This window comes from Podarcis raffonei, chromosome 6 (genome assembly GCF_027172205.1).
Source record: "Podarcis raffonei isolate rPodRaf1 chromosome 6, rPodRaf1.pri, whole genome shotgun sequence".
Taxonomy (NCBI): Eukaryota; Metazoa; Chordata; class Lepidosauria; order Squamata; family Lacertidae; genus Podarcis; species Podarcis raffonei.
Genome location: NC_070607.1, coordinates 58,766,650 through 58,790,776, shown reverse-complemented (window position 1 = coordinate 58,790,776; position 24,127 = coordinate 58,766,650). Strand labels below are relative to the sequence as shown.

General features: G+C 43.4%; 1 protein-coding gene across 4 annotated transcripts in view; it reads right to left on the bottom strand.

The window, feature by feature from the left end:
* CNTN2 (contactin 2) overlaps positions 1–24,127 on the bottom strand; it is a 59,819-nt gene that overhangs the window by 22,629 nt on the left and 13,063 nt on the right. For all 4 annotated transcript variants that reach the window (XM_053393284.1, XM_053393283.1, XM_053393281.1 and 1 more), the window contains exons 2-5: positions 12,600–12,714; positions 3,968–4,112; positions 1,838–2,013; positions 134–229 (exon numbers count right to left, since the gene is read on the bottom strand). In XM_053393284.1, coding sequence (XP_053249259.1) covers positions 134–229; positions 1,838–2,013; positions 3,968–4,112; positions 12,600–12,654 — 472 coding nt within the window. In that variant the 5' untranslated portion in view covers positions 12,655–12,714. The remainder of the gene's footprint in view (positions 1–133; positions 230–1,837; positions 2,014–3,967; positions 4,113–12,599; positions 12,715–24,127) is intronic.

The following is a 24,127-nucleotide window of genomic DNA, read 5'->3' as shown; positions in this document are numbered from 1 at the left end:
AAGGAATGGCTTTGTCCAAATTGCTAAACACAATTGTGTATGGGTTTATACCATTAGCTACCCCTGTCATTTGATGGATTGCACCCTGAATATGGGTGAGAACCTCATTTCTAGTGTGCTGTCATTGTCTCACCTGGGTAATGGGGAGGTGGGCTGCAAGTAAACATCACCCCCCAGCCCTCTGTAACCCTCACGGGGTCTCGCTCTTCTGTAGAGAATTCCTGCAAAACTAAACACAAGAAATGAGTGGAGGTGATGTAACATGAGCTATGAGAGCCTAACAATCTTACAAATTAGATCTTTCTCTGCTCAGAGAGAAATGATGCTAGTTACAGGCAATCATGCTTCCATCATATCAAAGGGAAATTAAATTGAGAGAGTAACGGCAGATGGCATCAGCAACAGCACTCAGAAAATGTGCTGGGAATGAACTAGCTAAATCAATACTATCCCCACTGCAATATCTATCTATCTATCTATCATCTATCTATCTATCTATCTATCTATCTATCTATCTATCATCTATCTATCTATCTATCTATCTATCTATCTATCTATCATCTATCTATCTATCTTTTTCAAACGTATATTCAGCCATTTTGGTCATCAGCGGCTCCTAAAAATGGCTTACAAATTTAAAAAATACACACACTAAAGCAAAAACCCAAGATTAAAACATGTGAACACCTCAACGGACAAACAATAAAACATCAGAGCAGCAGCACCAAGATAAACAAATTAGAAGGACTCAACTCCCTGTTGTATGAAAGGAAATGCTTTTGCTATCTTTCAAAAAGCCCTTGGTAAATCTGTCTGCTAAACCACCCTGGGTAATCAATTTTACAGAGTGAGTAGCACCACCACAAAGATTCTACCCCTCATGTCAGAAGTCTGAGGCATACGTAAAATTCAACAGAATATCATCTGATGACCTACGCAAATAGGAGGAGACAATCCCTGAGGTAACATGGAACTAGGGCTGAAAGGTTAAAAACACAACCCAGTTTTGTCTGGAAAGTAACAGGAAGCCAGAATCAGAAATAAGCTCCCGGCAGCTGGAGCTAGTTCACAGCCAAGCTGCCCCAGAACAACCACATTTCCTAAACACACTCTCTATTCAGCATTATGCATGCAGCAGTGATGGAACTTCTCACATCCACATACTCATCAAAATAGCTCTTATTCAAACAAGATAAAACATCAAACATTAAAAACTTCCCTAAACAGGGTTGCCTTCAGATGTCTTCTAAAAGTCAGATAGTTGGTAAAAGTTCCCTTTAAAACATACTTCAAGAACTTTAACCTGGTTATGCTTGGAGCTCTCACAACACCATCCTTCACTTGCTCAGTAAAATGTTAGCCAGTTTTAATCTATGCTGGTGTCCAGCATTTGGCCCTCCTGAAATAGCTGTGATATACATGGGCCACCTCACTCTCCTTAGAGGGGCAACGGTTCAGAACCATTATCCAAGTGCCTCAATTCCCACAGGACGATGAAAAGGACTGGGGTCCTCATTCATGTCCCCCCCCTTTGTTTGTCATCCACTGTCCTCATCTAAACGCAGATCCCTTTGGACAAATAGAAGGGATCATGCAGACCATTTGGGTACCCCAACCAGCTCCCTTAAGTCCCCAGCCTCCTCTATCACCCCATCCCTCTGCTCAGCCTGCTCAACTTGTATGATTTCTGAGGGCACATGCCAGCATATCCAATATCTTGGAGCTTCACTGCCCCTCTGGCTGTGATGCTGCCGGGGAACCATGGGTGGCACATTGCTTGGCTCCCTTCTGTTTTATTCCTCTTTTGCACCAAATTGTCTTCAGAAAATCCACTTACAGCCAAAGCGAATGGAAGCTTCTCTGCTGACTACTGTGCCCACCGAGTTGGATGCCACACACTGGTAGGACCCAGTGTCTTTGGCTTTCACTGGGTTGCTGATCACCAGGTTGCCCCCGTTCAACCTATAACGGGAATCTGGCTCTATTTTGATCTCTGTGCCATTCATCTTCCACCTGCCAAGACAATGGTATTTGGTTGGAGTGGGGAAAGAACAGAGTCATCACAGCTGCACATTAACATTGTCCTGAATAACAACACACACTGGCATTTATGATGTACACAAAAACCCTCAATAGGACCTATTGTAGGACAGTGGCTGAATGGTGGATGCTGTCTCAGTAGCTACAATGCCAGCCCAGTAATCAGGGGGAGAAATGGTTGCACTTTGTCGAATGCTAAAGAAAATCCAAATCTCAATGATTATTCTAAGAGCCTTTAGGCTGTGTTTTATCTCACCAGGAAGCACATCACTCACCAGGGTTGGCCTCAACATCTCTGACTGGGTTTGTTTGATACTGCTATAAATTATTTAACTTTGCTCTGCAGGCCTTCCTGCTTTCCAGATCTAGTCTTCTGAAAAATGCTCTCTCAGTTTGCCCTATCCTGTTCATGGATGCTTCCAGACAGGGACCCTTCAGCAGCGCCCAACCATTGCTATTCTGCTTCCAGAGTGGAATAAAAATGCTATTCCCAGACTTCTGTAAGGAGCTCCACTTTCCCCAGCTTTGGAAGGGACATTGAGACCATTGTGTATTGGGGAAGGGTTAAAGCAGGCATAGGCAAACTCGGCCCTCCAGATGTTTTGGGACTACAACTCCCATGATCCCTAGCTAACAGAACCAGTGGTCAGGGATGATGGGAACTGTAGTCCCAAAACATCTGGAGGGCCGAGTTTGCCTATGCCTGGGTTAAAGACTCCTTTCCCCTTCATGATTCCAAACCCCAACTACAATTGGGGCGGGAAAGAAAAATAACCAGCGTAAAGGAAAAAGGACTTAGAAAGGGAAGAGTTGGAGTGGATTCATGGAGAGAAGAGACAGACCAGAGAGGGAAAATAACTACAGAGAGAGTGGGGAACCTATTTCAGCTTGAGGGCTCAGTTGGCCACCTAGTCCAACCCCCTGCAATGCAGGAATCCTCCCCACAGCTGTCCCCAGGTGGCCTCGAACCACCAACCTTCCAATTAACAGCCAGGCGCAGTGACCCATTGCACGACAGATGCACTAACAGAAGACGACTTATCTGCAATCTCGGCCTTGTGGTGCTTAGTACTAAGATCAGAGATCCCTTTGCCCAATGCTTCAGAGTATATCTCCAATCTAATGATTAGATTTTAATCACGAGAACTTAGTAGATGTGCCAACTGACCCATTGGTCAAAGCAAGGTGAGTAATGGTAAGTCAGAAAATGACAGGGAATGATTGGCAGGTGGGCAGGGTTTATTGGGACAGGCTTGGTTGGCCAGATTGAGGGATGTGGTGGGCCACATTAAGCTTTTGGACCAGAGGTCCCCCACTGATGAGTTAAAGCAGGCTTCCTCAAACTCGGCCCTCCAGATGTTTTTGGCCTACAACTCCCATGATCCCTAGCTAGCAGGACCAGTGGGCAGGGATGATGGGAACTGTAGCATCTGGAAGGCCGAGTTTGAGAAAGCCTGAGTTAGAGCAACCTACCCAGGCCAGAATAGCTGTGCAATAGGCCATTTATGTTTGTTGAATTAAGCAAATATTCCACTGAGTGAAAAGACCCTCAGGTTTTCTGAACTCAAAGGTGGGGAGGAAGCTGAGAAGGGAAATAATGAAACAGAGTTCAAACCAACATATTTAGTCTGCAATCCTATATTCACTTACCAGAGAATCAGCCCCATTGAACTCTGCAGAACTTACTCTTGAGTATAGGATTGCCCTGTTTAGAATCCCATGGATATCAACTGGAAAGAGTTAGAATGCACTCTTTTCTGTTTAATTCAATGGGACATAAAATGCTTGCCTTTGGTCCCTGAGATGAATGGGCAGGACAGCAGGGTATGTGTGAATGCAAAACAGCAACAAACCATTGCCATACACTTGTGTATATCGCAGCCATAGGCTTTCCAACAAAAACGTTGCTATGATCACGTAACCTCACCTATAGGTCGCAGGAGGGCTGGCTCGTGCTTGACAAACCAACAGTATTTGCTCCTCTGTTGATCCTTCTGGAAAGATGATGTTGCGTGGTTGTTCTTCAAAGATTGGCCCATAGTTTCTTAGAGTACTCTCTGCTGGCTGCAACACTGCACGAAAAGGTGAAAGAAATCTGAAAAGCTCAGACTGAGTACAGAACAGAAGCAGTAGGAAACACTTAATCAAAATGACAGCTGCTGCGAACTCTCCAGCTTCAGCATTCCACTAAACCGAAAGAGGTGTTGTGATGCTCAAAACCTTGCAAAACTGTATTTCAGCATCTGCTTTGTATTTCCTATCCTTCAGGATGAGCACAGCAAGCACAGGCCCTTTGCAGTGATGGCCTCATGTCGACAGAACTCAATCTCAAAGGATGCACACAAGCTCTTTCCAAAGAGGCCTCCAATAAGTTTTTATTTTGATCTGTTTTTTGTTAAAGACACTGGGGAAAGTTTTAAATGGTTGCTGTCAAATAATGCTAAACTTCAATTTGTTTTCTCTGGATTGCTGAGTTGACCTGGAGGTATTATATACTGCTCTTTAATGCAACATTTCACATGATTTTTTATACATTATGTGGTTGTCATGATGCTGATGGTGGTGGTTGCGTATTACCTTAAGAGGGCTTTTGTTTTGAAAGGTGGCATAAAAATTCTGAAATAAAATTAAATACTGAACTTTCCTGAATATTGAACTGACATAGATTAAATCAACCATTTATAGTGATCCTAAGTTATTTACAATAACCATGTAAAAAAATCCAAAAATGCTGGCCGGTTGAGGTTCTTAGTTAGAGTTGCTAGATCTTCTTCTGGAAATGGGACCCATGCCTATTTGCTGAGGCAAGATGCAAGAGCTTGTCTCAGGATGGACCATAGCTCAGCGACAGAACATCTGTTTCGCACGCAGCAAGTCCCAGGTTCAATCCCCAGTATCTCCAGGTAGGGCCAGAAGATATTCCTACCCCAAACTCTGGAGTGCATCTGCTAGAAAGCTGAGATACACCTGAGCTAAATGGACCGATGAACAAGATAGAGCTATGCTCTGACTTGGCACAAGGCACATTCATAAATTCCAGCTGCTGACACAACATTAGACTTGCTTCTGTGCACATCTGAATTTTCAGCTGCTAAGTCAGAAAGAAGCCAGGATTACCCACGACTGAGGTATAGGATGTGAGTTGCCTTTTCATATTATATCTGCCTTCGCTCATGTTAATTCTCCCCACCCACCAGTTTTTAGTAATCAAAATATATCACAAAAAGAAGCTGTTCATCCATCTTTGTTTCAATGTGAACGGTTATGACAGGCATATTGCTGCGTCACAAAGCTTTGCGGCTCCTCAAAACGAAATCTATTTCAGAACCGCCCAGCTTTCAATCATCAGCAAAGCTGTAGTAGCCGGGGTGGGAAACAGAAACTCTGTGCTGCATCCCTGACTCATTGCCATTATCTTGAAAGCGCCTGTTCTGCCACTTGAAACCAATTCCCAGCCCTAGCTAGTCTGTTTCATTATGTGATGAGATTAGAGCTCTATGAAGCCAGTAGGCTGGCGGGAGGCTCCCAAGTGGTTTAGAATGGAGTTAATCGCCATCCCACCAGTTAGTCCTCTCCCTCCTTTGTTGCTATGGACAGGATGGCATTGTTTCAAACTTGCCGTTCTCACAAGCACCATATTTTATGCAAGAGTGGCTTCCGACCAGGGGAAAGACCAGCAGGAAAAAAGTTCAGGCTCACCAATCCCTTGACTTGGAGATCTCTTATTTTATGTCTGGGCTGTTTCAGTTTATGCACAGGAAAAAAGGGGGGGACACACTAACCTAGTTTCAGCAGCTGCCTAGACATTAGCCAATTATACATCGCAGCCACCTCATGCAGCGCTAAGCTAAGCCAGTTATTTTATTATGTGTAGCTAGCAGGGACCGATCCACGTTGGGCCACATCTCCCGTTTTGCTTAAGTGTTCCTTCCAGGCTTTGGGAAGAAAGGAATTTATCCTTATGGATTGGTCTTTCTAGAGTTGCTGCTGGGGTCACCACTTCAGAATAAAATAGTGGAAATATTATAAGATACCAGCATAGGAAATGATCTTATCCTGAGTTTGATCACCGGTCTATCTAGCTTAGCAATGTCAACACTGACTGGCCGTGTCTCTCCACCTGGAGATGCCAGGAACTGAACCTGGGACCTTTGGCATGCAGAGTAGGTGCTCTACTGAGCTGTGTGGCTTCCTTGATATGGACATAGTGGCTAACAGATTCAGCAAGGTCTGCCATACTGCGCCTTGAGAAATACGCCCGCAGTTGAAAAACGAAGCAATGATATCTAAAACGAATCTCCTTTCTCCAGGCTGCCCTGCTCCTCACTCATCTATTTCTGTCATTTGTGAAATCTATTCTAGAAGGGGATGCTTCAAATAAACTCACAGGAAAAGGCGGGAGAGGATATTATAGGAGGGTAAATGCCATGTGAATGCAGAACTACTCCTATGTCAAAACAAGACTGGGAGGGGATCCCAATTTTAAGAAGGTGGAAGTGGAAAACTGCCCCTCGGCTTATCTCCCCACAAGCAGCACTTCCCTCAGCAGAGAGCCAATGCTAGAAGTAACTTCAGGAACAGGACTTAGGGAGCAGTGCCGAATTAAACCTTGTGGGGGGCCCTAGGCAGTCAAAATATCAGGGGGGAGGGGGCTCGCTATGATGTAGGTTTCTGAGTCAATGGGGATTTCTCTTCCAAATTCAAATTATTGCAAGATCAAATCAATATTATTTTGATCCGTTGTTGCGGGGCTCCTAAAAGGCATGGGGTCCATGGGCCAGTCCCTACTCTGCCTATTTGGTAATCCAGCGCTGTTAGGGAGAGGGAAAATGATGAAACAAGCTGTGGGAAAGGGAGACTTCTCTAATTCTCACCCACACTCCTTTTCTGTGGTTAAAATTGGATCCACCCGCACCCTAGTCTTCCTATATTCTACTTACAGGTGAAACCTACAGAACTGTCACCATCACGTCAAGTTTAATCCTAAGTGTATTATTATTATTATTATTATTATTATTATTACTATTTACATTTGTATACCACCTTTATATTCCAAGGATCTCAAGGTGGTGTACATGGTTCCCCCCTCCTCCCCTTTTCACCCTCACAACAACCTTGTGAGGTAGGTTAGGCTAAGAGATGGTGACTGGGCCAAGGTCACCCAGTGAGCTTCATGACCGAGTGAGGATTCAAACCCTGGTCTCCCAGGTCACAGTCCAGCATTCTAACCATTACGTCACACCGTTGTCAGTTCCACATTCAATGCACATTTAAAGCACATGGCTTTCAACAAAGAGGTACCATAGTTTACCTCTCATAGACCTACAGTTCCCAGGATTACTTGAGGAAAAGCCATGTGCTTTGTGCATGTCAGTTGTGCTTTATTTGTATGGTGTGGTTGTGACCAAACAAAAAGGGGTTTGTTGATTGTAGAGAATACATCTGCAAGTATGCCAATAATGGGCTCCCCACTACCTTTTTTCTGTGGTGGTGGGGGTACTTCGGTAACATCCAAACATCCATGCACCACTTGTGCTGAGAACAAATAACACTGCATTAATTGAAAACAACAAAAAGATAAAACAATAATAGTGACGGAAAGGCCAATTTGCTCCTACTTGAGAGTGGAAAGAGGTATGTTTATCCCGTCTCAGCTGGAAGTGGCTTTGTCCTTGACACTGAGGGGCAGCAGAACAATAAGGATGCAATATTGACTTAAGGAAGATTGTAATCTGCTAATGACATTCCAGTATCTAAAAGCAGATGTACTTAAAGCTCAGAGTCATCTGTGGGGCGGGTGGTAGCCAGGGAGGGGGGGTGGAAGGGCAGAAAGGGACAGGATTCACGGAGGGTACTCAAAACGCAATAAATAATTCATGATAATTGCAAGATATTTTGCGTTCAAAAGCCCTGTTTGTTAAACCTCAAGCTCCTGGTTCCAAATGTCAGGGGAGTGTGTGTGTGTTTTTTTAAAAAAGAAGATTGCAGAAGCAAAACCTGGCTAATCTCCCATTTTAATTCTGCACAAACTCTGCCTTCCCTGGCCATGTCCCCTGTTGCCCTCGTCATATGTCTGTGCAAGGGCCATGGAGTACAAGCTGTCAGGTATTGATCTTGGAGCATGCAAGAAGATCGGCCAAGTCTGCCCACCTGAGATTTCAAGGTGTCTGGGTGAAACAACAACGTGTGATTCGAAAAGAAGGTGGGTGCCAGTGCGATGGAAGGGCAGCCTGTGTTTGCAAAACCCGCGACAGGTCCTAGGGGAGGAAATGCAGATGCAACGTAATATAAAATTCTCATGGTCAGTGTGTTGCCTTTTCCAGTTATCACATCTACTGTGTTGACTGGAGCATGGCTGGAGCAGCCGTGCGTGAGCTACTGGAGGACCACATCATGCCACCAGTGGCAAAGAGAGAGAAAGATTGATAGGACAGCCAGTACAAGAGATTGTGAAATCCTGTGCCATTCAGCAGTAGCTTGATGCGCAGTAAAAAAAACCCCCACAAAAAAACACAAAAAACAACTACCCATTGTTTGTGTGCAAACCTTTAGTTGCTCATTCTTGTATATTATCAATGCACTATAAAGGCAGAGCTGTAGAGACTGGGTGAAAAACTGGCAACCCTACCAGCAGCCTGCTATTGGGGGAAGCAAAGCTGTAGCTCTGAGGAAGCTATATGAAGCTCTCTTCCTCTGAAAGGAAAGGGGCACCATCATTCATGCAGCAGCTCCATCACACTGATGTCTACCAGTTGGCTCTTTGTGGCTCAGACAGCATTTAGTACTCATAAGCAGATCCATTTTTTTGAAATATTGGATTATTCAAACCTATGTATAGCCTATGAAGTCAGAAATAACAGGCAGAATAAATACAGCTACTGCTCAGACTGGCTTAAAGTTCCAAGATGAACACAAAGCAGTAAATACAGTGCTTAAGACTTATGCACCCTTACAAGGGAGTAAAGGGCCTTACTTCTGAGTAAACACATTCAGAAGTGTGTTGTAAGACTGCACTCCTAAGCACACTGACTTGGGAGTAAGCACCATAGAATGCAATGCAGTTTACCTCTGTGTAAACATACATAGGATTGTGCTGTATGCACCTGTCCTTTCCTGAATTTTGGCATATGAAAAGAGAAGGTAGACATGGTTTGTAAGAAAACCAGAACAGATCTAAAGAGAAGCTCTCACAATGATGGACAAATCTTCAGCCAGTAACACTGTGATGTTTCTGAGGCTTCTTCTTCAGAGCTATTTCTAGACTCTCTTGAACAATTATCTTGCACTTGGTTTACCATAAAATCTTATCACTGCATTACACAAGAGCTTCAGTCCTCCCTAGCCAAAGTTTGCCAGTATTGTACAACAAAACAGAGGCGTAAAGGATTTTGTCTAAGGTTTGCAACAATGCTTTCTAAAGCTCTAAACACAGAAGAACAGGCAAGCCTATCAATTTATAGTCACTATCAATTTATAGAACAATTCAACTCCTATTTCCTCAACTCTGGCTGTGTGAGAGTTTGAGAGTTGGGAGGCAACTGGACTCCTTGTTTCACTGCCCAAGGAAAACCTAGCCAAAATATTGGTTTTCCTTTCTGAAAAGGCAGTCTTAATTTGGGATACCAAGCTCTAGATATTTTCTCAAATATCGACGATAAAACTTAAGCCAACACCATTTTGGGATGAAGCCATTTCCGACCGTCTTTCATCCTGGTTCCTTGTTCATGCTCACAGTGAGAAATTTCCACCCATCCAGCCATCGTTATACTGATCTTTTTTGTCATATGTTAACAGCCATTAGGAAATGCTCCTGTAGGGCTTTGTAGATGACTTATTCCTTATGGTCTCTGCTTGAGCACATACAAGAAAGTCTTCTAAATTCAGCTGGTTAACAGCAAAACCTAGCGTTGCCTTGATGTCGCCAACATATGTGGGTCAGACCAGTTTCCACACAGGCTAATTGCCTCCTGAACTAGGCCAGCCACCTTCCCAAGAGACTCAGGCAACATTAAAAGGTAATTAGATATTTATAAAGGACATCGAAGCAGCCTCTCCCCAAGATGATGAATTAGCTCCAAGTCATTATCTAATTCTCAGCCATCTGAAATGAAAAGCCTTCCCACTGAGAGATCAACCTTTTAAAGTGTAGCCGGAGACATCTAAGAAACAGCAATAGTTTGGATGGAACGGAAAATGGAGATTTGTGCATTAAGGTGAAGGATGGACTGCCGCAGCAAATGGGTCAATGATAATGGCATAGAACCAGCTCAGTGAGCAAGTAGATGGTCCAGATATGATGTTCAAATAGTAGGGGCGTGTTTTGGTTCTGTGTGTACCCCAAATTAAGAGGTGAATCGGTGTGATTCGGGGAAGGCCCCCACATTTCTGAGGCAAAAGTGCAGCTCCTAAGGTGCATGCTAAGTTTCTGAGTTGCTTTGTGGCCTCAGCTCTCCAAAAATACACGGCTGGTTCCCTGCCTGGAGAAATAAAACCAAGCTTATTGGGGAAATGCCCAGAGCTCTAGAAGGGGATAAAGTAGAGAAGTATTGGTTGGGGAATCTTTTGCTTGATGGACAGGGCTAGCTTTTAATCAGAGTGAATTGTTTTCCCAGGGCACTCCAATCACAGTGATTTGGAGCAACAATTAAAAACTGCATACCCACCAACATGTCAAGGCCGAAAACTGGGACTCGCATGAGGTTTTAGGGTGCTGTGCAGCCCCCCAAAACAGGGTGTCCCAATTTAATCAGGACAGTTGAGGGGTATGAAACTACATTTGTCTTTCACGTGGATCTATGCCCTCCCTATGCAAGTCAATGGATATAGCTCAAAGAGCCATCATGGGGGCAGATGCCCACCCCCGGCATTGATTCTTGGGATAACAAGATTCTTGCTTGGGGCATAAAACTTTCCCTTTCCTGTCCCGTCCCTCCTGCCCTTCTCCTGTGCAAGACAATGCAAATATATTTCTATCTCGCAGGGAGACAAGGTTGTATCCCCCTGCCAACTGGGGAGGATAATGGCAAAAGCCTTCCCCTCAACATTGTTCCTTGGGTAACAGGGTCATAGCTCTCCCCCCCCCACGTGTGTGTGTGTGTGTGTGTGAGAGAGAGAGAGAGAGAGAGAGAGAGAGAGAGAGAGAGAGACTCTCATCCCCAAACAGAGAGAGAGAGAGAGAGAGAGAGAGACTCTCATCCCCAAACAGAGAGAGAGAGAGAGAGAGAGAGAGAGAGAGAGAGAGAGAGACTCTCATCCCCAAACAGAGAGAGAGAGAGAGAGAGAGAGAGAGAGAGAGAGAGAGAGACTCTCATCCCCAAACAGAGAGAGAGAGAGAGAGAGAGAGAGAGAGAGAGACTCTCATCCCCAAACAGAGAGAGAGAGAGAGACTCTCATCCCCAAACAGAGAGAGAGAGAGAGAGAGAGAGAGAGAGAGACTCTCATCCCCAAACAGAGAGAGAGAGAGAGAGAGAGAGAGAGAGAGAGAGACTCTCATCCCCAAACAGAGAGAGAGAGAGAGAGAGAGAGAGAGAGAGAGACTCTCATCCCCAAACAGAGAGAGAGAGAGAGAGAGAGAGAGAGAGAGAGAGAGAGAGAGACTCTCATCCCCAAACAGAGAGAGAGAGAGAGAGAGAGAGAGAGAGAGAGACTCTCATCCCCAAACAGAGAGAGATAGAGAGAGAGAGAGAGAGAGAGACTCTCATCCCCAAACAGAGAGAGAGAGAGAGAGAGAGAGAGAGAGAGAGAGAGACTCTCATCCCCAACAGAGAGAGAGAGAGAGAGAGAGAGAGAGAGAGAGAGAGAGAGAGACTCTCATCCCCAAACAGTAAAGTTTGCCCTTGCAGGAGAAGCAGACATGCTTTGTAGCATGTCTACAAAGGGACGTTTTAAATGCTTGACATTTTACTGTGTCTTTATATTTTTTGGGAAGCTGCCCAGAGTGGGGCAACCCAGGCAGATGGGTGGGGTATAACAACAACAACAACAACAATTTCCCCCTGTGGGTTGGAACCTGGAGCACAGTTTTAAGCAAAGACAGGATAGAAACAGGTAAGAATTTTTAAAAATACACAGGCAAATTCTGGGGCCTGTGCATCCCCTATCACATACATTGAACATATTGTAAAATGCAACATGCCTTGGTTCACTGGCTTGGTTCCCCTAATTCAGGTGGGAACCCAGTGGCTATCAAATATTGTTGGGCTCCAATTCTCACCATCCCATCGATGATCAGGGATGATGGGAGCTGGAGCCCAGCAGTATCTGAAGGACTCTCGGCTCCCCACCTCTGCCCTAAGCAGTGCATCAAGATGTCATTATCCACTTGCACAATAAATGCGGCCGTCAAATAAACTCCACACTGCAAATATATATAAACCAAATTACATTTACACAACGTATATGGTCAACGATAGAATTCATGTTAGCAGATAATTTCATGTTCTGCATTTTAGTTGAGAGTATGAACAGGATTGTTACTTCACTGGCTTTAGTCCAGTTAGTCTCCAGGCTCAGCCTAAAGCTGGTCCTGACCTTTGAGCCAAGATGGAGGAAGCTCTTACCTGTAAAAGAGACGACGGCTAATGAAAACAAGACAAGCTCCACAGATGCTCCCATTGTAGGCTTCAGAATGGGTGCTACAGTTCAACAAACGGAACGGAGGAGGCGAGTGCAATTCTGTAAGACATGGATGAGTTTACTTGTAACTGGTGAGTAGGATTCAGCCTCACAGAACAGAACTCAAGCTTCCCATTACCTACAGCCATTTTAACTACTTAATCTACATATCAAATGCAGTTTGAGATCTTTATGGTTTTTAAGTTTCTGTCATATTTGATCCTGAAGAGGTACACAGTTTTCTTTATACAAGTTTTTCTGGGACCTTTATCTAATTCCTGTGAGTTGAATCTTTTGATGCCAGTTAATTTCTCTGATTCAGTTCTCTTTGCCAACTTCTCTCGTCTTAAACTTCAATAATAAAAAGCCAGCTGCCTCTCCAGTATCTTCTCTAGCTCCTAAGCTGATTTGTTTATATCCATCATACAAAAAATAATGTCATCTACATGTAGATCCGCCCCGCTGTCTCCACAGACATGGGGACACCAGCACAGGTGCAAACAAATCTTGCAGAGCCAACCCCCTCACAAAGGATAGCCTGATTGCTTGCCCTGTCTTGGGAGTGTGGCCACTTGCCACACTAATAGCTGTGCCTGCCCCACTCTTCAAAAGGAAGGTGCAGGGTGTGTGTTGCTTGTTGGACCAACATCTTAGCTTGCTCTTAGCCATTTATCCTCTTATGTCCCTGCTGAACCTTGTAACCTGTAGTTTGCCTTATGTACTGATCTGATTTGAGCATTAAAGCTTTTGGCAGAAGTATAGAGCTGGGAGTTTCAGATCTTCATTTCGCAGGAAGGGCCAGGACCAGGGACAGCCCACCCATGAGAAGGGCTGAGGCAGCTGCCTCAGGTGGTGAAAACGCATGAGGTGGCACCCCTCTGGTTGCCCCGCCACTTCCACCACTGACAGAGAAGTGGTGCCATTTTCTGGCTTCTCACAAGACCTTGCCAGAACCCACTGGTGCCACTTTGCAGGCACTAGGTAAGGGATGCTTCTGTGGGGATGGCGCAGCAGCGGCACTTTCCCAATGTGCCTCAGGTGACAAAATGGGATGCGCCACCCCTGGCTAGGACACTTTGGAGGCAGAGCTGGTGTTGCCTCTTGCAAGCAGCCACTATTTTTATTGAGGCAATGCTTTTTCATCTAAGTAATATAGCATTAGCACAATGATAAAGAAGTTTAAAATCAATGATAAAAAACCAGCAATCAATTGCTGACAACAAAACATTAGAGGCAAGGATGAGGCACAAAGATACACAACAAATCATTTAGTATATCAAGATGAATGAAAATCAAGCAACATAACCAAGAAATGAGTAGCAAAAGACCGCAAGGTAGAAATATTACCAACTGTCACCAAAAGGTGAATACATTGGTATTATTTGAGAGTCTTCCCTTTCTTGTGTGTCAGTGTTGCCCTGGAATAAATACCAAGTTGAAATGAATGATCCCAGTCTAGATGGATCTTTGGCCTCTCTCAGCTGACATGCTAAATTAATGTTTGTTCATTACCTCCCATACTTTCCTTATCTAATCCTTTTGAGAGGGTAGTTCCAGCTGCCTCCATTTACATGATTGAAACAGGCAATTTTTGGAGCCAAGTAAGGCTGCCATTCTTAAAACACTTACAAAGGAGTTCAGCTCCACTGAACATACTGAGACTTACTTCCAAGTAAACAGGGATATATGATCCTTGTGGCAGTGGCGGAGCTTCATGCTCCGGCACCAGGGGAGCGGAGAGCAGGCGGGGGTGCGGCTGGCGCGCATCCTGGGGGCATGGTGTGCTGCCTGCGAGGACGTGGTGTGCGTCCTGGGGGCGTGGCGCCCAGTGCGGGTGGGGGGGGCAGCCACAATGGCACCCCACTGGGATCACGCTGCCGGGGGCGGTGCGCTCCCCCGCACTCCTCTTCCTCCGCCAGTGCCTTGTGGTGATACAAGGGATAATGTTTCCAAGTAGTAAAGGAACCTAGAATCCTTTTGGACATGACATTTCTAATTTCCCCACCAGTTGCCTGGGCAATGGAGCATTCCTACTACCATAAAGTGGTAAAAAGTATGCACTTCCCTTCCAACACATAGGACTATATTGATGGAAGATCCTTTGTGTGATCTAGTTAAAGTACTATATCATCAATGCATGTTAGCCCTGGACGCTATGTAATAAGAACAAGGTTCCTCTGAGCAAGAGCAGAGTACCTTTTTTCTTCCCACAGAGCAAGCACAAATGACCCCTAAACATTTGCATACTGAGCCCTGACACTTTTCATAAATATGCCACTACAATGAAGGTACGATGCTAGTAATACCAGATTCCAAAGCCACTTCATTCAGGCAAGTATCATTGCCCAGAATGCAGGATACACATACCCTATTCCTTTTGGAATCTGAGGTTCTTTGCTAGTTCAAATAAGAAACAAAGGCTGACCCAAATCATCTGAAAATCCAAAGGTTATTTTTAACATGACATTAAATACCTTGAGTCTTTCTGGTGATGCACATGTAAGTGCTATTAATGAAGGCAGAAGGAGGAAGTGAGCTGCTGTTAGGAACTTAGGTACATTTCAACCCATATGGATTCCACATCTGAATTATAGACACATGGCTTGCAAATATATAAAGAAAAAGAAAATAAACAACTCTTATAGCATCGCATGGGAAAACACTAAGTCTGCACCTCTTGCACCATTATTCACTTGGCCTTTCATGACACTTCTGCCACGTGAGGACGGCTTGCTGGGCTTGCATTATTTGCGACTAGGTTTACCACCTGCACAACACTTCTTCACTCAGCTGTTTCTCTCTCACAAGAGTAAAGCTAAGCAAAACACTTTCCATATTAAGAAAAGCAAATTTGGAAGGGGGAATCAGAAGAGAGGGTAGCAAAAGGGCAAGTGTAGGACACGGATTCTGCTTGCCATACAACCTTGGACAAATCAGTTTTTAAGAAGTCCTGATTGTTGCAGTACTCTGTATTGTATAATAGATATATAACATGCATATTCATGTATATTTAAGTAATTCACAGGGTCTGTATATAAACTAGTATTGACAACACAATGAGCCATGAATGAAAGATGTGGCATAGCCACCTTCACAATTTCTGCTCCCAGACTTCAAATTCAGCATGCTTGGTTTACACAGTAGAAAGACAGTATCACTGGGTACAAGTCCTCTGGGATTTGCAAAGTCAGCCACCTGAGCCCTTCCATCTCTCACAGCCATCGTGGCAAGAAATCCTTTCATCTACGCTGTTTCGAAGATTCATCCACTAACCTGTTTAATCAAAAAGCATCCAGATTTCATCTAAAATCCAATCATGATAATTGCCTTAAAACCAAGGACTGCAGTTTTGTGCATGTTGTGAAGTTCCAGGCCATGAGCTAGATGCAGAACTAAATTATACCAAAGTTATGAGGTTACTGAATACAGTTTTGGATCAAATGTCTCCCTAGACTATTTATTTGTTTGTTTGCTTATTAAAAAGATGGATGATGCAAAATTTCTCTCTCTCTTTCTCCTCTGTATCAGCTCAGCAGGTAGAGTCAGCACAAAACCAGCTACATTTAGTTAGTCAAATGAGCAGATTTGTCTCAAAGACAGAGGGGGTGCAGACAGCGTTGAGTAAGGAGGAGGCTGTGCTGATTATAACTGAGCTCTCCATTTTCTTGCTTTATAAAATATAGATGCTGTATTCAAATGAAAGTGAATCTGGTCCCTTCTCTCCCTGGGCATTTAGCCTAAACAAACTATAGTGTCAGGGGAATAAATGGCTGAATAGGCAATCACATAATAAAATAACAGCAGTAGAACTGCAATAATTTTGGGTGTGTTAATTCTCCTGTCTTTTTTCCCCTGCCTTCCAGTAGGTCATGAGTGACTATTACAATTTGAACCCCAGCTACTGTTGCTCTGAATTTACAGACTTCAGACTCAGTTTCTATTACTTCCAAAAGTACAAAATGACTATATAGTGCTCAGAGCTCTATGACTCACATAATGATATTTCAACCGCCATTTCTTTCTTCATTTTAAGACCTCTTTTACACCTACGTTTCTGGTGCATGTGAACGTAAGGCTGGGCTCATAAGCACCACTTATATGGAGGGAATGCTTATTTTAGCAACAGGATGACCATTCCTCATTTCGGATGATCCCAGCACTGTTGATCTTCATCAGTTTGTTAACAGTAGCTTGGGCTTTTCAGACAGCCATACATCAATCACTACCTAAAGCTTCCTAAGTTTTATTTTTAAAAATATTTTCAACCAAGAAAAAAACCAAGGCAGGAAGGGCCAACCAGAACCTAGCAGTGCTAAGAAAGCTGATTATATTTGATAAAAGGTGTGGCATATCTACTTCACAATCTGAAAAGCTCTTTTTTCACTATGCATTTAGACACCTCTAAAGACAGTGGGCTATATCTAATGTTAGTCAGAGCAGACCCATTGAAATTGATGGGTCGTTCATTTCTTTGGGTTGACTCAAAATAGGGATTTGCTGGATATAACCCATCAAAAGCAATTTTTGCATCATGGTTCCTGAGATCAAGGAGTAAATTTTCATCTACATCTGGGTACACACACCTGAATGCTACTTTGAATCAAGATGGCAGATGATCAATACTGTAATGATTTTGTGGTTGTTCTTTGTTTCTTAAGACTTCCCAAGCAATGCTGGTATGGGTTCTAGAATATCACTGGGGGCACATGATTTGGCTAATATGCTGAAGCTAACGAGGACTAGGTCTGATCTAGGCATGCCTGCATGGGAGACCACCCAAGACCACCACCTATACCAGAGCTTTCCAAACTTTTCATGTTGCTGACACACTTTTTAGTCCCCTTTCCAGCCCTGGGAGGAGTGTGGGGAGCGTTCATACAACACACCTACACACTGTAGCCGACACACTAATGTGTCACGGACACACAGTTTGAAAAGCTGTGACCTATACCAATGTGAGTGCCATGGTGGAAAAAAGTGAGATATATGTACTAAAGAAATAAATTTACCAACACAAAATTCACTCATAAATTTGCCACACGAAACAGCCCACATCTTAATTAGCACATACTTCCACAAAAGTGTCCCTATCTTTGAAATATTGATCTTGCAAACCCGACTGAGAATATTTTCTATTTCCCTTTATCCACACAACTCATTAAAAACAACTCATTTCTCCAATACCAGTGCAGATTTTCAGGGGAGAGCTGTACCTGCATTCTTTTTCTCTCTCTAACTGCTCTCTTCCCCACTGTCTAATTGAATCTAGTAGGCTGCCTGAAAATATCTAGCATCTTGTCTATTTTTTGTTTGCCAGTCTCTTTGCCAACGTTTTGCAGGCCAAATTCAATAGTCCATTATTTCAGCCTGCCAATTATAAGATTCTTCTCTCTGCAAATTCAGCTGATCATGGTATGGAGGCTGCTGCCTTGAAGGCAGTTCTATGGTTGAGCAGCCAGCATAAACCACTTACAGTTACTCATCTAGTAAAGGTAATGAGGAATTTGCTGGAAATGATAAACAAGCCAACATATCTGCTCGAAGAGAATTTTTCTTTATCCTTTTCCCAGCTCCATATGACTGGAATTCAATAAAAGGTTTTGCCATACTCTTTTAGGCTGCAAAGTCTACAGTGCAGATGATTATATTCTGTGCAAAAGGTGTGTTAGTTGTGTACTGTCATGATTATCCTGTATTGGCAGATCCAGTAACAGTTTTGAGGATGTTCCACAGAAGCTGAAGTCTTATTCATGTAGTAAATAAATAGCTCAAGTCCTGCATGCAGTTTATCACATGTGGCCATGTAAACATTTGCCATGGGTTGCAAATTGCACATGAGATTCAAACAATTTCCTGCATAAAATAACTTCCATTTAGGAGATTCTGTCTGGATAAGATGTTTTCTTAGGTCTGTTTTACACACTACATAGCAACATATTAGATTTCACCGTCAAGCATCCATTCAACAGGGAACCAAAGTCAATCTTTGCTCCCTGATAAGGGTACCTGTTCTCCATAAGACACACAAAGTTTCAAATGCCTGTTTACCATGTTCACACAAAGGCACAAAGAAGCCCCCAGATTCTGCACTTCATCCACAGATGGATAGATAAACCAGGACCTAAATTCAGAAAGAGGGGCAAGACCGGTATTTGCCGGTATCATTTCAGAGCTGACTTGGTGGCAGTGAAACAGTCTGCTGATGGATGCCCTGCTGCAAATGCTCCTATCCACTAGGATAGTGCAGGAAGCTGCATGAAAGAACATCTACTAATAGTCAAAGACAGATTGGCTATCTCATAAATGCCCCCGGGACCTAGGATGGATCCATTATCAAGGAACTGATGTTATAGACAGATGCCTACAGTTCCTTTGGGTCTTCCTGCTTTCCTCTCTGATAGGATTCTTTGAGCAAGCTGATGCCTACTTTGGGAAATGATCATAGAGGAGAAAAATCACACGTTATGGCTGTGGGCTATTCCGTAGTTCTATGTGCATTAGCAGGACAAGCCCTAGCACAGCTGTTAAGAGGGTATCCTGATAAAAATGCAACTTTTCCATTCCATTTTCATTTCCTTCCACTTTAAATGGCTTATATCCCACTTTGTCTTCCTGAGGGAACCCAAAATGACTAAGAGCAAACAGAAAACAAAGTATCAGAATAATCAGCAAAAACACAGTACATATCAAAATATAAAATGACAAATGATCCTTTAGGATCCTGTTAAAAACATCCAAAGAGACTAGACACAGGCCCATTTAAGGAAGGTGTAAATGAGTGATAAAGAGACTACAGTGGTACCTCGGGTTACATACGCTTCAGGTTAGGGACTCTGCTAACCCAGAAATATTACCTCGGGTTAAGAACTTTGCTTCAGGATGAGAACAGAAATCGTACTCCGGCGGCATGGCGGCAGCAGGAGGCCCCATTAGCTAAAGTGGTGCTTCAGGTTAAGAACAGTTTCAGGTTAAGAACAGACCTCTGGAACGAATTAAGTTCTTAACCCGAGGTACCACTGTAATTGTGTGCAGAGCTGGGCCTGAACATTTTGCTGCCTGAAGGATGAGATGGTGCCTGCTCCTCCTTTACACCCAGAAGCTGCCCATACAGACTATTGAATCTTACTTCAACACGGGTGATGGAACAAAGTCTCCTGAGGGCAGCAGCTGCTTAGGGGGTGCAGGCCAGGCCACACTCAGCTCTGTCATCCAACACCTTGCTGCTGTCTCTCCCAGTCCCCTAGCATTGGGTCATCCAACACCTCATTGCCCAAGGTGGTTACTTCACTATAATTAATGACAAGCTACAGCTCATGATTAGTGAGGCGAGAAAACAGCAGTGAGCTCCTTTCTGGGAGCCCACACATTTGTGTAGTCCCAGTAAGCCATAATTTGGCTTACTGTGTTGTGCAAACCAGGCCAATTTCTCTGAAATGGTCTCAACCTCATGTTTGAGTGTCAATGTGATGAAGATTTGAGGGGGAGAATGATTATAAAAAATACCACCACAGGAAAAGTTATGTGTCTACAAGGCTCAATATGTCTTATCTAAGCACCCCAAACAAGAAAGAAATAACATGGCTGTTCTGAACCTCACAGAAGCATTAATCAAAGACATTAGGAGTAGCTTTCTCAGAGAACAAAAACATACATCCATTCTCACTATCCATGGGTTATTACAATATAATTAGGTTTCTTATCCAGTTAATAGGAACACCGCACAAGACTTTAGCTGAAGTCAACACTATAAATACAAACATGCATTTAATTGAAACCATTGGTTAGTCCATTTGTCTTGGCACAATTTGTCTTTTACAAAGCACATATTAATATATTGTGGCTGCTCGCTCATCATGTCCACTCCGAAGAAACCTGAGAGAAAAAATGATTTGTTCGTTCAGACGTTTGTGACTGCTTAAGAGGATTGCTAGTTGGTTAGACCTGAAATCTGTTTTAGCGGATGCAGTGAGCGGCTTTCTTTTTTGTTTGCTCAAGTTCATTCTCTGACAGTGGCTTGCATATGTTAAATGCAAACTATATTAAACTCTTTGCTTGCATATATTAAACTGGACAAATATTCCAATTAACAAAGAACAGTGATTTTCTCAAAGAGAGCAACCAATTGTGTAACAGAGGCAATGTGTACTTTACAGGTCTGTGCGAACCTGCCTTGTAAATCAGTCCACAAAAGTTACCAGCCTGGGGGGAAAAAAATCTTTACTAGCTACATTAAATTCCCTGCACTTGTCTGCCTGTAATTCCTTCTCATCTATTGCTACCAAGCTAATGCCTGACTATAAGGCTAACACGAGCATACAACAAGCCCAAAACTTGGCATTAGATTAAAAATTCAGGATCTTTCTAGCTCTCCTCCTTTCATTTTTAATATCAGCATGACATAGAAATCAAACAACTATTTTCACTCTATGCCATATGCCAGGCAAAGCTTCTGTTGCTCCATTTCTATTTGCCATGCCGCTGTTAAAGCACAGGAGCAGGGTGGAGAGAGCAGGTTCACAATTACAAGCCAACATATTTATTTTGTGTAAAACAAGCCACCGCATAAAATACAGAATTTGAGCTACATGGGGTAGACTGTTGGTTATTATTATTTTTAATACAGAATTCACGCAATCCTGACAATTCTGGTTCTGGCTTTTACAAGGCATCCTCTAACCAGGAAGCTTTTAGTACCAATTAGGGTTGTCACTCAGTCAAAGAAATCTCAGGCTATTAGCGTTAGAAGTTTCCTGTGGTGTGTTCTTTCTGATAAAAAAAATAAAATTCTTCGTTTTGGAAAAAATGTTTGATACTTGCAGGTGTTGATGCATTTATAATCCTGTGGGTTGGAGACTAACAGAGAGACAATAAATGTGGACAGACCCTGTGAGCCTTTGTAGTTATAGAGAACAAGCTATATTTCAAAGCTGGGAGGATAAACACCACTATCTACTACATAGTAGTTTAAGCTCTCACTGACCTTTCTGTGCTTGAATGGATATCTTATGATGACCCATCTTATGACTACCCATCTTATTTGGACAAATGGGCTGCCTATAATAACTTAAGTCAGGATCAAAGTCAGCTGACAACGTTGTTGTTTCCCCCCCTCCTGTTATATTTGCGACAATAACAATAATAATGGGGGGGGAAGTGGAATAAAGATTGTGAATTTCAAAACAGACTTTGTTTTCAGGCAGGGCTTGTATACACTTCTGCAGCAGGCGCATCTTAAAAGAGGCACCCACCCTTCAAAAACCTTTTCCAGCTTGGCACATGCCAGTTGCAATTCCTAGACATCTTTAAGTTAAAAAATAAGGCACTTTATAAAATGTATTACCCAGTTAATTGGGGACACCTTTTCAGTTGATCAAGAAGGCTTTAACTGATTAATCTAATTGGGACTGCAACCCCTATGTACACTTAGGTGGGAATGAATCCAGCCAGATTTACCTCAGTATTGGATTGTGCTGTTTAAATGTTGCAGCCGTAGTAATGGTATTAAGTTCTATTCCCTTTAGCACACACAAAACTACTTCTGACCCACAGAATGATAAATATGGGTCTTTAAAGTTGACAGCGGTGCTGTGAGATGGGCCTCACTCCCAGAAGCCATTTGCAAGATCAAGGCTCAGCTCTGGATTAGGAAGTGCAAGAGTGAAGATGAGATGGCTTCTAAGCATCTGCAAGTGCGCCTTCCTCACACCACTGAGTAACCACAAGCAGGCTGCATGTTTGTGCATACAAGCATGCATGCATGTGTCATGCTTCTTCAGAGCTTGTGGCTTCGAGGCCTACTTGAGCTCCGACACTTTTCTCTTTCAAACATTAAACATTGTATTGCGAGTGTTTTCATCCCTAAAAGCGCCGCCGCTAACACAGCTAACTTTTCTGGACCTCTTCTTGTCACATCCCAATGCTCTTTTACCCCCAAAGCTAACAATGCCTCCTCATTCCGCCAGACAGCCAGGACTGCATCTCTCCTCTGCCTTTCACTGTCGCTCACACACATGCATGCTCCACATTCCCTGGGGAGGGAAGTGCACCTGTGTCAGGCCAAGCCCTCAGCTTTCCCTATCACCTTGCCTTTTCTCATCAGTACCAGCCTGCATCTCTGCTCACGTTCCCTTGCTCCTCACGAAGTTCACACGTGCACCCACTTTGAGTTCTTCTGATTTGCTCTGACAAGCAGGAGGAAAGCCCTCGCTCATCACCCTGCAGGGCTACAGGGCTTGGCAGTACCGTGCTTCTCCCCTCCCTCCCTTCATCAGCCTCCAGCCTACAACCAGGGAGAGGGTATTAACAGGATGAGATGTGAGGCTGTCTCCAGCAATGATGGTTATGCAATCTATTAAACCAGAATGGATGAGTGTCATTTAAACCCCTCCAGTCAGAGGACCAGCAGAAGACTTGGGCAGGAGTCTTGTTCTTTGCTGCAGCAGCAGCATCCCATAATAACCGGGCTATTCCAATGCTGCTGAAGTGGTTGAAGCAGAGGTACAAGGGCTTGTGCCATGCAAAAGTTCATTTGCTAACAAGAAAGAGATGTTGCAAAAGAGTACAAAGGCACCAGATTCCTATTCTACCTCTCTTGTTTGTAAAGGCCATGAAATAATTGATGCCGTTTCCGTCTCTGTTTCCTTATTCTCAAAATAGTAACAGCCAATCATTTGTCCGCTACTTTACTAATAATAAACTACTATTATTTGCAACTGATGGTGATGAACACTGCCAGAAATGGATCAAAGCCCCAGATTCCAAAGTCCCTTACATTTCAAAGGGCTCAAACCAGAGCTGCTGCTGGAATCTGCCAGTTTTAGTGTTTCAGGCAAAATACCCGATTACTACAACTGGCAAAATGGAAACCTCCTTGAAAATCTTGGACAACTCCCAAACCTGCTTCTCTTAAAGCACAAATGAAATTGTATTTTATGCACCAGCGTACTGTAGTGGTTTGAATGTTGGACTGGCGAGATCCGTGTCCAATCCCTGCTCACTAACTCTCTGCTCACTAACCTACCTCAGTGGGTTGTTTTGAGATCCAAAATAAGGAGGGAGGGAACTGTGTAGGCTGCCTTGAACTGCTTGGAGGAAGGCAGGATGTAAATCTAAGAAATGACAATTTTTCAGTTAGGATTTTTGTGAGCAGAGATAAACAACACCAGCTTCTGATTGCAACAAATCAGGATTCTCCTGTAGGTACAAATATTTTATTATCTTACGTTGTTATTCACAATTTACACAATAGCCCAAATGGTTTTGCACCGCAACTCTTTGCTGAGTTAGAGATGTGTTACTCATATCCTTTAGCAATACTATAATTGGAACATTTGTTTTACATAGGTGAAAGCACAACTTGTTATCTTATGCGGTAGAGAGTATATGGCATAAGCCCAACCATTTTCTATTTGCTCACTACTGCCAATACCCTGTAGGGCTGTGGTATGTTCATTAATGGCTGGTCTAGGACTGG